The 14,292-nt window shown below is 53.7% G+C and overlaps 1 protein-coding gene across 1 annotated transcript; it reads left to right on the forward strand.

The window, feature by feature from the left end:
* Positions 1-734: 734 nt before the first annotated feature.
* On the forward strand, positions 735-12,172 carry TMEM222 (transmembrane protein 222). Its single transcript, XM_021683601.1, has 6 exons — positions 735-984; positions 6,741-6,825; positions 8,056-8,087; positions 9,609-9,705; positions 9,790-9,920; positions 11,077-12,172. The coding sequence occupies exons 1-6, from the start codon at positions 788-790 to the stop codon at positions 11,162-11,164; spliced, it is 630 nt and encodes a 209-aa protein (XP_021539276.1). The 5' UTR covers positions 735-787; the 3' UTR covers positions 11,165-12,172.
* Positions 12,173-14,292: the final 2,120 nt, after the last annotated feature.

Genomic DNA, 14,292 nt, shown 5'->3' on the forward strand with positions numbered 1-14,292 from the left:
TGATCTCGGACAATTAATGAACTTCCCTGAGCCTGTTTTTCCATTTGCACAATGAAGGGATCGGATCAATCTAAGGTTTGAGATTTATTCCAACCAAGGTGATATTCACACTCCTGCACACTGCGCTCTGCAAAGCCTTTTCTTGCTTTGCACGGCTGCACGCATCCCTTCACCCCCACCCCCGTGCCACCTGGCCAACATCAAGACAGCTCAAATATCTCCGGGCAAGTCTCCCCTGCTTACACACACAACACACAGCATTTTAGCCTGTCCTTCCTCTCCACTACCACTACCTCATGAGAGACCACAGGAGGGAAAGGACAAGGGACACAGACTTGGGTTTGAGTCGTGGCCACTCACCTCATCTCTTGAGCCTCAGTTTCTCACTTGTAACCTGGGGAAAATACCTAAATTCGCATGTCGAACCAGTCTATGGGGATTAAAAACAATGTATGTCAAATGCTTGGCACCTAGGAAGCGCTCAATAAATAGCGACTGTACAACACCTCTTGGGAGGCCTCAGCGTACTGAATTACGAAGTTCTCGGTCAATCTCTCGCGCTAGACTGCGCGCTGCCTGAGGGCATCCCTTCCTCAGCGCTGCCGTGCGGGCGCAAACACGCGGGGTCGGCCGGCGCCGAGGCAGGGGGCCAGGAAGGCCCGGCCCGGAGGGACGCGGCCCCAATTCCCGGGGGGAAGGCGAAGCCGGCGGACCCCACCTCCGGGAAGTGACGCCACGGGGCAAGCGGCGCTGAAGCAGGGGCCGGCCGGAGCGGGGCGCGCGCAGCATGGCGGAAGCGGAAGGGAGTTCGCCGCTCCTGTTGCCGCCGCCGCCACCGCCCCCGCCGGGGATGGCGGAAGTGGAGGCGCCGACGGCGGCTGAGACGGACAAGAAGCATTTCAGCGGCTCGGGCAGCAGCGCCATGGACGTTGAACGGAGCCGCTTTCCCTACTGCGTGGTGTGGACGCCCATCCCGGTGCTCACGTGAGTCTCCCCCGGCTTCCGCCCGGGGACGGGTAGAGTCGGGCGGCCCCGGGCCAGCCTCCGGCTTCGACGTGCTGCAAGCCCTTCCCTCGGGTCCGGCCCGCACCCCTCGCCCAGTCACCAGAACCCCGCCACCTACGCGGTGCCAATTTCTGCTGACGGATGGGACACGCTCCTCGCCCTCATGACACCTGGTCTAGTCAGGGAGAAAGACAGTTGTAGACCGGCGGAAAAGGTTCTGTGGCTGGGAAGCGCAGGACCTGTGGGCGAACGGAAGAGGGGCCCCTCACCGGGTCTGAGGAGACCTCTTCATTCATTCAGGGCTTTATTCATTCATTGAGCAAATGCTTGCTGATCACTTCTATACGCAAGACTGAGTCCAGAGGCGGGAGTGGGAGTGTGGCCGGGACCACACTGCCTCCTGAGATGTCAACATTGAAAAGGCCCCCAGGCATCTGGGAGTCCAACCCTTTGTCTCGTGGATGATGAGGCTGGAGATCACACACTATTTCAGTTCTAAAGCGAATTTAGGTCCCAGGGTGTCTGCCTCCCAAAGCAGTGTTCCTTCCATGGCCTCGTCCTTTGTCAGGAGAGAGAGCAGGTGCTCCTGTAGTCCGGCTGCCTTTTAGGGAGGAGGAGCTCCTGGGTCAGGGAAGCTGGTTTGCTCTCCTACTTCAGCCCTGACAACCCTCACAGTGCTGGACAATTGGCCAAGCTCTTTCACACCTGTTTTCTCTGAGTTTCACAGTCATTTTCTAAGGTAGGGATTTCTGAGATGATGAAGCTGAGCTTCCTCTGTACCATTAAAGGTCTTGGTCAGGTTCACATGCCAATGAGGAGAGGCATCCCAAACTCAGTCTTCTGACTCCATAACATGCTCTCTTTTGACGACCTCCCCTCACCTGATGAGATAAATTGGTTCCCTCTATCATAAATAGCCAAGTGGTGTGGAGAAAGGACCATCTTTTTGGCCTTACATGTTGATGATCCAAAAATGACTTTAATTTTTGTATTATGTTAAAATATACTTCACTTGCTTGTGTTTTCAAATATTTATGCACTTATTTAAAAGCATCCAAGTCTGAATCCTTTAAAAATAAAAATTTTAAGAAAGTGTGTTCATTCATTCATTCATTCAGTGTTCTTGTAACACATTTGCTAAGTGACTCCTTTGTGCCCAGAGGAGTTCTAAGTGATAAAGATATAAAGTGACAAATGAAGCAGATATCCTTGCTGTCATAGAGTTTAAATCCTGGTGAAAGGAGATAGACAGTAAACAAGTAAGCTAATAAGAGGACTACTGATAGTGATTAGTGCTATGAAGAAAAAATGTTAAGGTGAGAATAACTGGAAGGGATAGTCAGGGAATGTATCGGTTTTACTAAAAACATGTCTCTTTCCTTAAGATCTCTTTGGTTTTTCCCTGTTCTCAGAAACACATTCATAGGGGCGCCTGGGTGGCTCAGTCGTTAAGCGTCTGCCTTCAGCTCAAGTCATGGTCCCAGGGTCCTGGGATCGAGCCCCACATCGGGCTCCCTGCTCGGCGGGAAGCCTGCTTCTCCCTCTCCCACTCCCTCTGCTTGTGTTCCCTCTCTCTCGCTCTATCTCTCTGTCAAATAAATAAATAAAATCTTAAAAAAAAAAACACACATTCATAGAGTCCTCTGCTCTTCAGAGAGCTGATAGCAACATGAGGTGGAGTCACCATGATCCCCAGTCCACTGGGCCAGGAGCAGCTCACACCCCATTTCTGTTGGCATCTATGTGCATGTGTTCATAAGATAAATAAGCCGTAGCCCCCCTGTCAAACCTCCAGCAGGAAGGGGAGACAGATGAACTAACCATCGTAGTGCATCATGATGATTGCTGACCTAGAGTGCAGAGCTAGGAATAGATGTGGCACAAGGAACTGTCATCTGTCTTTGGAAAGGGGAGCAGAGAGGAGACAACTGAATCCAAAGATCTGTCCACCCCCTCAGAGATGTTGATAATTCTGCGTGAAAAGCCAGATAATGGCTACTGCTACTAATAAAAGCAGCTAAGAGTGGATACGTACTCTGTTCTGGACTCTATTCTAAACATTTTGTATTCATTATCTTATTCAGTCCTTATGTCAACCTAATGAAAATAGATACTGTCATCCCCATTTTGTAGATGAGGAAATAAAGGCTTAGAAGCCAGCGTGGGGCTCTTTCCACTGAGACAGTCTACCTTACCAGGTAGAGCTCTCCAGGGAAGGAAGTAACTCCTTCCCTCCCTCCCTCCCTCCCTTCCTTCCTTCCTTCTCTGAATAGTTATTGAGGATCTATTATGTACTAGGTCTGAGTAGACAGCAGTCCACAAAGCAGCTTTGGAGGTTGCCTTCATGGAGTTTCCAGACTGACAAATACTTGGAAAGTTTCTTCTCTGTGGCTTCCCTAGGCTCAGGGCTCCGCTGTTGTCTCCAGACTTTACTCTGATTTCCGGCACAGCTATGGTTTGTGGGTTACTGGTCAAACCCAGACCTTCTCCCAACCAGATGAAAGGAGCTGGGGTGGAGGCCGGGGGTGGGGGGCGCGTGTTCTGAGATCAGGGTCTGAGAAGCCAGAGGAGCTACTTTCCCATAATTCTGAGTGCCCATCCTGTGGCCACTGTAGCTCTGTAGCAACATTTTCTATGCCAGTCCAGCCAATTAGATAGCAAGTATTTATCGAACACTTCATGGTAACAACATTGAGCAACTACCAAATGCAAGGAAGTGTGTTAAGCTCTTTGCAAGCATAGCCTGTTTACTCCTCACAATAGCCCCCACATTGAAGTAATTATTACTATCCACATCTCACTGAAAGTTGGGAATGAGTAACTTGCCCCAAACAAAGTCAAGACTCAACCCAGCCCTGACTTCAGAGCGTGACTCCACTCTTAAATTCAGGACATTCATTCATTAATCATTTATCAGTCAGTGAATTCTTAGCTCCAGCTGCATGCCAGGCACTGCTCTGGGGACTATAATAAATAAAAAAATCCCTGCTCTCTTGGAGTTTACATACTAGTGGGGAAAGACAGACGGTAACCATGTAAGTAAACAGGATTAATTTCAGATAGTAGTCGATACTATGAAGAAATTAAAGCAGAGTAATGAGATCTGGGTTTCCTGGGGTGGTGTGTGGCTACTCTAGAAGGCATGGTCTAGGAAGATGGACAGTTAAGCTGAGGCCTAAATGACGAGAAGCAGCCAGCTGTGTGAAGCTCTAGAGGAAGAGTGTTCCAGATGGATGCAAATGAAAAAGAGCATTGAGGTGGAAAGATTTGGTGTGTTTGAGGAATCAGAAGCAGGCAATGTAGCTAGAAAGAGGGGTGAGGTGATTTCGAGGGACAAGCAGGGCCAAACTGTTGGAAGGAGTTTTAAGTATATTTCAAGTGTAACCGGAAGCCAGTGGGTGTGAAGCAAGGGAATGATGGAACCTGAATTATGTTCTCGAGAGACCACTCTGGCCACACCATCCTTTCAGATGCCTGGGCAGCAGACCTAGGAAGGCCTCTTTCCCATTGGTCATAGAACTACCCAGTGTTCCTTTTAAGGATCTTTTGAATCCATCTGCTTCTCACCACCTTACCACCAATACTGTAGTCAGGATCACCATCATCTCTTGCCAGTGTTCCAGAATAGCCTCTGAACTGGCCACCCTCTTCCCTCCACTCTTGTCCCCTCACGTTCTCCAGACACATGCAGCCCTGGGCTGCTTCGGAGTTCTGCTTTCTGCCTGATGACATCGTGTCTTTTCACGGGTCAGGGTTAAAAGTTACCTCCTCTGTGAAGTTTTTGCTGACTTCTCCAGCCCCTAATGATCGCTTCCTTGAGCTGCACCTCTAGGTTTTGCCTCCCCCTCCCGAGCAGGGTGCAGCTTTGAAACCAGCAGTTGGCCACTGGCCTTGGAGTGAGTCCTTTTTCCCCCGCTCTGTGAGTCCTTAAACCGGATCAGTCTGTTCAGCACCTAGGCCAGTAATGCCCTGGTTCTCAACTATAGACAGATCAGGGGTTTCTATATGTTTTGCATATTGGGGTCCAACTGAGATTTGATTTTTTTTAAATTTGGACTTTAAGTTCCTGGAATACACCGTGCTTTTGTCCTTATCCTTATCCTTCTACCTACTGTTACTTCCTCATTTCCTCCATGCAGCCTTCCCTGAAACCCTTCCCTCCCACACAGATTTTTGTTTGTTTTTTTAAGATTTTATTTATTTATTTGACAGAGAGCGCGCAAGAGCACAAGCAGGGGGAGCGGCAGGCAGAGGGAGAGGGAAAAGCAGACTCCCTGCTGAGCAGGGAACCTGATGCGGTACTCCATCCCAGGACCCCGGGATCATGACCAGAGCTGAAGGCAGATGCTTAACCGACTGAGCCACCCAGGCACCCCACAGATTGGTTTAAATGCCTTTCCCTCACTTTTTTTTTTTAACTTTTTTACTGAGATATACACTCTAAAGTGGACAAATCTTAAGTATATGGCTCAGTGAATTTTTGCATATGTATATATACTCATGTCACCCAGGTGAAGATAGCATTTCCAGTACCTAAAGGGCTCCTTTGTGCCAGTTAATTCTGCCACAGAAATCACCCCTCTTTTGCCCTCGAGCACCATAGGTCAGTTTTACCTCTTCTTGTAGTTCGTATAAGCAGAGTATTATGCATGGACTTTCGTGGAAGGTTTCTTTCACTGCCTAATGTCTGTGAGAATATGTGTTGTGTGTAGCAGAAGTGTGTTCTTTGTTCATTGTTACATACTATTTCATTTCATTACTATACCCTAATTTACTTATTCATTTTACTATTGTTGAACATATGGATAATTTCTAGTTTTTTTAAAGTCAGCATTATTGGGGCGCCTGGTGGCTCAGTCGTTAAGCGACTGCCTTCGGCTTAGGTCATGATCCCAGGGTCCTGGGATTGAGCCCTGCATTGGGCTCCCTGCTCCGTGGGAAGCCTGCTTCTCCCTCTTCTACTCCCCCTGCTTGTGTTCCCTGTCACGCTGTGTCTCTCTCTCTCTCTGTCAATTAAATAGATAAATAAAATCTTAAAAAAATAAAATAAAATAAATAAAGTCAGCTTTACTTGGGGGGTGGGATGGGGTCGGTTAAACAGGTTGCGGGTATTGAGCAGGGCAGTTGTGATGAGCACCGGCAGTTGCATGTCAGTGATGAGTCGCTAAATCCTGCACCCGAAACTGATATTGCACTGTATGTTAACTAGCTGGAATTTACATAAAAACTTCGGGGAAAATTCAACTTTATTGGGATGTAATATATATACAATAAAGTGTATACATTTTAAGTGTGCAGTTCAGTGAGTTTTGACAAATGTTTCCAGCTATGTTGAACGAAGGTGCTGTGGGTTTTCTTGTACGTGGCACTGGCGGACATAATAAGCTTTGGTTTCTGTTGGGTGTACACTCTGAAGTGGGGTTGCTGAGGCATAGAGTAATTGTCAGTTTTTGAAGGCAATAGGAACAATTCCAGTTGCCCCCCATCCTCCCCACACCCCATGTTACCGTCCTTTGGGTTTAGCCATTCTGTGGGGTGCAGTGGTATTCCATTGTGCTGTTCATTTGCACTCGCCCCTCTTCTGTGCCTCCCCAGCCCCCCAGCCACCCTAATTGGCACTCATTGCATGACAGTATAGTCACATATTCTCACACTGGATGGAGTGTCCCCAGCGTCTGTCTAACCAGCCGAAAGACCCCCTAAGCTCTGCCCCTTCCCTGTCCCTTTTTTCACAGGTGGTTTTTCCCCATCATCGGCCACATGGGCATCTGCACATCCACAGGAGTCATTCGGGACTTTGCCGGCCCCTACTTTGTCTCGGTGAGTTCCCATTCTGCCCCCCTCTGGTGGGTTCCAAGGCTTCAGTGGAAGGCTGGCCTGTCTTGCCTGAGGCAGCTTTCCAGTCTCCCCAAGGCCTGGGAGAATGCAGGTACCAGACAGTCCTCGCCCTGGCCCTCTGCTCTTCACCAGTGTTTGACCCCTTTCCCCCTTCTCTTGCCTCCAGGACAGGCCAGGAGGGCAGTGTGGCCAGAAGGATTCTTAAGTAACTGACCCAGTCCTTTGCCCACCCCTGGGGTACCAAGACATGGGTAGGGGTTAGAGGCAAGAGTGGAGAGTCAGACCATCCAGGAACCACATCTCTGGACCTTCAGAAGGTGGGAGTCACAAGGTGGGGACACCGGGGAGGCTGATGTGGTTCCCTGGGTGTGGCCATAGAGAAGAGGGGGTGGGGCTTATAGAATGAACCAGCTGTGTTCTTAGGTCTGTTTCCTGGGAAGTGCCCGAGATGGGTACAGTGGGCCTGCTCCAGACGAGCAGGCAGCGTCCTGCCCATTGCCAGGGTGCAGCTTCGTCTCCATTAGAGGCTGGAATGAAGAGATGTGATGGTACCAGCCTAGTTATATTAATAGATGTCATGACCATCTTAACATGACAGAGGTCTTTTACTCTTATGTATTTTTATGGTAATTCATCTTTGACCAGCTCTGTCAGCTGGGTCTTCCTGATTCTGAACCCAGAATCTGCCCCTACCCTTATGTGGCAGGTCTAGGGCTTGGGTGAAACATGTCTCTCATTGGAAGCCTCTCCAGCCCCCTTCCTAACCCCCAGGCCTGCCCTGAATGATGCAGTCAGGCTGCAGTCCAGACACAGGGAAGAGCCCCGTGTGGGCCCTACTGTCGGGTCGGGAGGTCAGAGGGTGTTGTCATTTGTACTGCAAAGGAAACTGCCTCCCTGTGATCACTCAGAGATGGGCCAGAGAGGGTGAGAGAATTACCTGGGAGCCACACAGAGGGGCCTTTGTGGCTGGCACTCCAAGTCTTTGGTGTCTGGGTGCCGCGCTCCGGGCACTCCTGCCGCACTGCTGCCTCCCCCCAGAAAAGCTGCTGCTGGCCCTTCAGATGCTGTGCCAGCCCCAGAGCAGGGCCCAGACCCCACTTCTGCCCACCTGACCTACCCCCTTCTTAGTCACTGCACTTCCACCACTGATCACGTCTGTCTGCTGGGCTAGATGCGGGTCCTCCACTGACTTCTGCTCTTGTCCTTCCACAGGAAGACAACATGGCCTTCGGGAAGCCTGTCAAGTAAGTGATGAGCACCCATGTGACTAGCCCTGGGGCCGGGCCTTCTGGGACACAGCGGGAGTCAGCACCCTGAGGATGGGATGAGGGGAAGGATAGCCAGGCTCCACCAGAGCATACAGCCCGTGCCAAGCATCTCCTGCACCCGTCCCTGGCTGCGTTTTTACCCACAGACCATCTAGACTTTGCCTCAGCTCTACGCGGTTGTATTCAGCTCCATTGGAAGGATGAGGAAAGAGAAGGGGCTGGTCATGATCACACAGGAAGTGGCAGAGCTGAGACTCACGCCTAGGTGTCTCATTCCAAAATCTAGATTCTTCTGCCCCTTGGGAGTGAACAAGTCGTTTAAGATGTAAAGGAGGCACTGCTTGGAACTCGGAAAGTTCTGCTTAGAATAAAAGTAGTCAGGCCCTCTGGCACCTATTGCTATGTTTGGGTGTTTAGAATTTTTGGTCTTCGTTTTCTTTTTTTCTTTTTTTTTTAAATAACCTCTACACCCGACATGGGACTTGAACTCACTACCCCCAAGATCAAGAGTCGCATGCTCCACTAACTGAGCCAGCCAGGCACCCCTTCATTTTTCCTGTCTTGGGGGCCCATTCAGCTGTGGGCCTGGTGACAGTGTCTCAGTCGTCAGTATGCTTAGAAGAGCCCCTGTGGTCTGAGGCTGCCCCGGCTAAGTCAGGCCCCGGGGAGGGGCTGGTAGCCTGCACAGCAGGGCACTGGCTCCCCAAGCCCTGCTGACTTCCACAGGCAGGTGGAAATGTGGGCCAGGGATGTCTGGGCTGGATGTCTGCGCCAGGCTGCTTTTCGGGGTCAGTTTTAAGGGCACCCGTTTCCAGGCAGGAGCCCCTGCGCAGCCCCAGTTCAGGCCCCGCCTCTAGGCTCCTCCACCAAGCTGTTGCCCACGGGGCAGCCAGAGGGCGCCCTGCCCTCCCAGCATTCCCGGCTGGAGCCCCTCAGGGCGCTCCACTGTCTGGCACAGCTGCTCTCACCCAGTTTGAGGTCTGTGAGCTTTTACCCCCACAGACTCTTCTCCCGACTTACCCCAGGCTCCCGAGTGGGAGAGGGAGGGACAGAGAGCATGCTGCTTGTGAATAAACTCAGGATGACATTCAAGTCCCCCAGCACGCGGCCCCGCCTGCATCTCCTGACTCTGTCCCTCCCTCTGACTCCTGCAGCAGTGCCCAGTCTCTTAACTCCCGGTGCAGGCCGCACGGGTGTGTGCCTCTCCCTCTGCTCGTGCGCTGCCCTCTGCTGTGCACAGCCAATCCCTCTTCCTTCACACTAGATGCAGATGTCACCCCAGAATGCCTCTCATACCCCCCAAATGAGTTAGTCCCTACCTTCCCCAGCGTCCACAGGGCACTGGGCATGTCACACCGTGTTCCCGGTGTCCACTGTGTGGCTTTTGCCCTGGTCTTGCCTCACCCCCGCAGCTTCCGCACCCACAGGACCCTGCACAGAGCAGGCGTCAGGAACATTTGTGAGGCTGAGTGACCAGAACCCCCTCTCTCCTCCCAGGTACTGGAAGCTGGACCCTGCTCAGGTGTATGCTAGTGGGCCCAATGCGTGGGACACCGCTGTGCACGACGCCTCTGAGGAGTACAAGCACCGCATGGTAGGTGGGCTGCTCCTGACAGCAGGACCCGGGCTGGGAGGTCCCCCGCAGCCCTGCCTGACCCAGCCCTTCCCACATCTCTAGCACAGTCTCTGCTGTGACAACTGCCACTCACATGTGGCGTTGGCCTTGAACCTGATGCGCTATAACAACAGCACCAACTGGAACATGGTGACACTCTGCTTCTTCTGCCTGCTCTATGGGAAGTACGTCAGGTGAGCCGTCCACCCGCCGCTCACCCCTGGGGCCGCTCTCTCCCAAGGATCCCGTCAGGGCCGTTTGTGGAGTCCTGCAGCCAACAGGGACAAAGCAGATGCTGATTGGAGCCGTGAAGGTTCTAGAGTAACTAGCTGAGTTCCTGGTGGAGAGGAAGGTGGCTGTGCTGAAGTCTGGCTCCACCTGGGTCCAAGCCCAGGTCTATGTGATCTCAGCCACCTGCCTTGGCCTCTCTAAGCGGCGACTGCCCTTGGGAAAATGGAGGTTATGATTCTGGCTCCTCAGAGAGGCTGTGAGCCCACAGAGCCCTGTGCTCAGGTCAGGTGAACACGGAGCCCCTCAGTAGAGGGGGAGGTAACTGCCCCACAGGATTCCTTCCCACCCTCCCTCATCAGAGGCAGGGTTCTGGGCAGGGGGCCCTCAGTGATGGCCTGGGGGGACCTTTGAAGCCACAGCCTCAACCTCTAAGGTCAAAGGCATTATTCCAATTCTCAGGTAAAGGGAGCTCAGAGAGGTTGAGTGACGCACCCACCTGGGAGCTGGCACGCACCTGGTCCCACTTGGCCGCCTTTCCAGGCTTCCCGCTAGCTGCATGCATCATTAAGAGCTTCTGAAAAAGAGACTCTAGGGGTCTTTTTTTTTAAGTCCAAAAGTCCTTTAGAGGTCCCCAGAGAAGACCATAACTGTGGTCACAGAGAGACTGAGGTGGAGCCCTGACCCCCAACCCCTCAGCTCCAGCCACATCATTGCGCTAACTCTTGCTGAACCCTGCCCTCCCAGTGGGCCTCATTAGAGGGCCGCCTGGCTTCCACACCGAGACTGAAGACCCCCCAGAGAGAGGTGATTATAGATGGAGCACTGAGACCCGGAGAGGGTGGACACATCTCTTGTACCTGCCTAGTGAGGTGTCAGATGTCTGCCAGGAACCTGGAATGGCCCCTGCCCGGGACTGTAATTGGTGGCCCTGCATAGTCGGTGTCGAGCCAGGCTGGGCCCATTCCCTTGACTGACCAAGTGTGGGGGTGAGGGAGTGGTTCCAGGAGCTTCCTTAGGGGCAGCAGCCCCATCTGGGCCGGTGGGCAGACAGGGCTCTGTGAAGCACACCCCACTCACCAGGCCCTTCCCACTCAGACTCCTCTCTCTCCTTTCTATCAGTGTCGGGGCCTTCGTGAAGACCTGGCTGCCCTTCGTCCTCCTCCTGGGCATCATCCTGACTGTCAGCCTCGTCTTCAACCTTCGGTGATGGCTGCCTCATGGCCCTGAACCCACCAGGTTCCTGAGGAGGCAGTCGCCACCCCTTTTGGTTCCAGATTCTTTCTTCTCACCCCAAAAGGCAGGGATGGGTTTGCTGGTTTTGACCCAGGGGTCTGGGCTAGATGGGATGGAACAAGGGCTGAAGATGAGCATGGGGCGGGGGTGTTTGCTTGTTGTGTCTCACAGGTCACTAAGAAGCTCCCTGTCCCCTCCTTCCCAGGCTTGTGACCCCCGCCCTTGAGGCGCCCTCTTTGTTCATCTGTTGGAAAGGCCTTAGCTCCCCTCTGTAGTGCTGCCCCAGCCATTGCCTGCTGGGCTCCCTCTGCCTCAGCCCAGTGCCCGGCAGGGAAGGGGAGCACATCTGGACCACTGGACAAGGCAGCCCAGGGGCCAGAGCTGGATTTGGAGCGCATCCGCCTGCCAGGGCTCTGGTCCCAGGGTGGGTGGAGTACACTAAGAAGTCTCTATAAACTAAGCTGCCCTGGGCCCTTCACCACTAGCCTCTAGAATGTCCTAGTAGGGCTGGATGGGCCCCCGATCAGATGTCTGCACGAAGCTGCATTAGGGGCAGTTTGTGCCCCATCTCCTGGTGTCCTTCAGTCCATGCAGCCCCCGCTTCCTCCTCTCCCTGGGCTCCCCAGCACGTGAGCCCATCTCCCCCTGCAGTTGGGGGCCGGGCCGGGGCTCCCCCAGCCAGTCTGGGGAGATGAGTGATGCTGATGTGCCCAGAGTGACCCCCTGCAGACCAGAGCAGTGTAAACAGGCTTGGCTCCAGCCCCAGGTGCCGGGGCTCCTCACACCGGCACGCGGGTGACGGCACCCCGTGGGTCCAGGATGCCGGGGGCCATCAGAGTAGCCAGCACCGTCGGGGAGCTGTGTCCTCCCACCTGCCACAGCCCCCCTTAACTTCAAGTTGTGGGAAGGACGTGTGCTGCCCCTCACCCCTGCTCTGCAGATTCCTTGCGAGGGGCTCCCTGGGCAGGGCAATAAAGGGTTTGACTCCAGACGGTGTCTTGTCCTTGTTTTCTCCTTTCAGTGGCCCCTCGCCCCTTCAGCTCATTTCTTCTTGCTGCCCTGGCGGGGGCCCTGATTGCCAAGGCCATGGTTGAGTCCTCGTCCAGTGCCTGCCGCGGGCAGAGCTTACAGGGACGTCTGCCTCCCTCAGGTACCTCCTGCCCCAGGCCCAGGTTGTGGGAGCTCCCCACCCCTCCAGATCCACCATCCCAGAGCCTTCTCCTCATGGCAAGTGAGTACGAAACCCTCCCATACTCCCTGTTGGGAAGAACTGGCAGTAGCATTGGGAGGTAGAGCTGTGCAGACCAGCACCTTGGACCTGTCTCCTCAACCAGGGCTGCACAGCCTGGGATAGCCAAGAGGATCACCCCAGCCCCTGGCCTCTGCCATATCCATCGGTCATATTGCCAGGTTTCTCTTGCTGACCCCCAGTAATCAGGTCACTGCCCTGCTCTCCAGCAAGACGGCAGAACTTGCTCGTTTCTGGTCCTTTGCTTTCCACCTGTTGAAAAAGTAGTCCTCCTTTCCAAGACTTGGCTTCAAAGCCTCTTCCTTGGTGACGTCTTTCCTAACCTTGCTCTATGGCGTGTGTCGTTTTAGTTGAACTAGCAAAGGATTTGGTCTCTGAATCCTGAGGGTCTTTTGTGTTCATCCTGACAGCTGCCTTGAGCACAGCCCTAGCGGCTGGCCCCCAGGGCCCTGGAGGGGTCTATCAGCGCATCCCAGACCCTGCAGAGCTGGGGTTTCTCCAGGGCAAGACAGAGGAGCCCCCTCCCTTCTTCATAGCAATTCCATTTTCAAAAATCCCTTTAGCATATTGGGATCCATCGGAGGGTCGTTTGCGGGGAGAAGGAGTTCCAGTATGGAGGACAACCACAGCAGGATGGACAGACAAAAGTAGTAAGGCCTGCTCCCGCCCAGCAGAACTTTAAATTAGCCTTGGGGAAACAGGACATGAAGAGGTGGCTGAATGCTTACTGTGTGCGAGGCCTCGTAATGAAGTGTCATTTATCCTCACCACAGCCCAGTGAGGCTGGTGCTGTCGTCCCCATTTTACAGATGAAGCGAGCACAGAGGGCTAAAGTGGTTTGTTCAAGGGCACAGAGGTAGGAAGAGTGGAACCACGTTCAAGCCCAGTAGCCTACTTCCTCAGAACCACCCTGTGGCTGGAGCGCAAGGGGTAAAGCAGGGAGGGGCTGTTCTCCAAAGGACTGGCTACTGTGACCAAAGAGAAGGGAGAATGGATGCTGGAGGCAAGCCAGGGGACACTCCTAGCAGCAGTCCCAGGAGATAGCTGCCATCGCTGCCCTTGTTTTATAAAAGCAGAGGGTGAGGCTTACAGAGTTTGTCACTGATCCAAGTCCACGGGGGACCGTGTGGCAGAGCCAGAAGTTTAAGCCCGACCTGTTGGCCTCCAGGCCCCTGCCTCTTCACCTAAGCACAGTGACAGCCTGGAGGCAGGGGAGCCTGAGGAGGGGCGGTGGCAAGTGGGGAGAGCACTCCTGCGGTTGGGGACTGGGGAGCACCAACGGAAGCAGAGTCTTTGGGTAAGGATGTGGGAGACAAGGACGTCAGAGCCATGCTTACAGGCGCGGGGGTCTGGGGGTCAGGCTGAGGAGTAGGGCGGCCCAAGAGTTAGTCAAAGTGTCTAAGGGAGGCTGGGCTGGTTGGGAGCACTTTTGTGAACGAGCCAGAGGGTCACCCTGTGTCTGCCGGCACCTTCCAGAGCTGAGGAATGACGGATAAAAGTAGGGCACCGAAAGGCCCCTCTGACAGCCTTGCATAGGCAGGACTAGAAGGGCTGAATGGAGGCCAGGAGACAGGGAGGTGGAGGGTTCAAGAAGAGGTTGGGCCGGTCCTGACACCTGGGCAGTGGGGGAGCAGCAGCGATGGGAGACAGCTGGGGACGGGAGGGGGGCAGTCTGGGTGCTGGCAGCAGGCAGCAGGCGGCCGGGGGTTGTTCACAACGGTGGGAACTTGGAAATAAGAGATTTGGTTGGGGGTGGAGGATACAGAGTTAGGGGACAGCGCAGCTGGGCTGGGGCCAGCGCTGCCAGGGAGGCACGTGTGGACAGGGACGGGCAGTGGTTGTCAAAATGGACT

The sequence above is a fragment of the Neomonachus schauinslandi genome, chromosome 4, assembly GCF_002201575.2.
Source record: "Neomonachus schauinslandi chromosome 4, ASM220157v2, whole genome shotgun sequence".
Classification (NCBI taxonomy): Eukaryota; Metazoa; Chordata; class Mammalia; order Carnivora; family Phocidae; genus Neomonachus; species Neomonachus schauinslandi.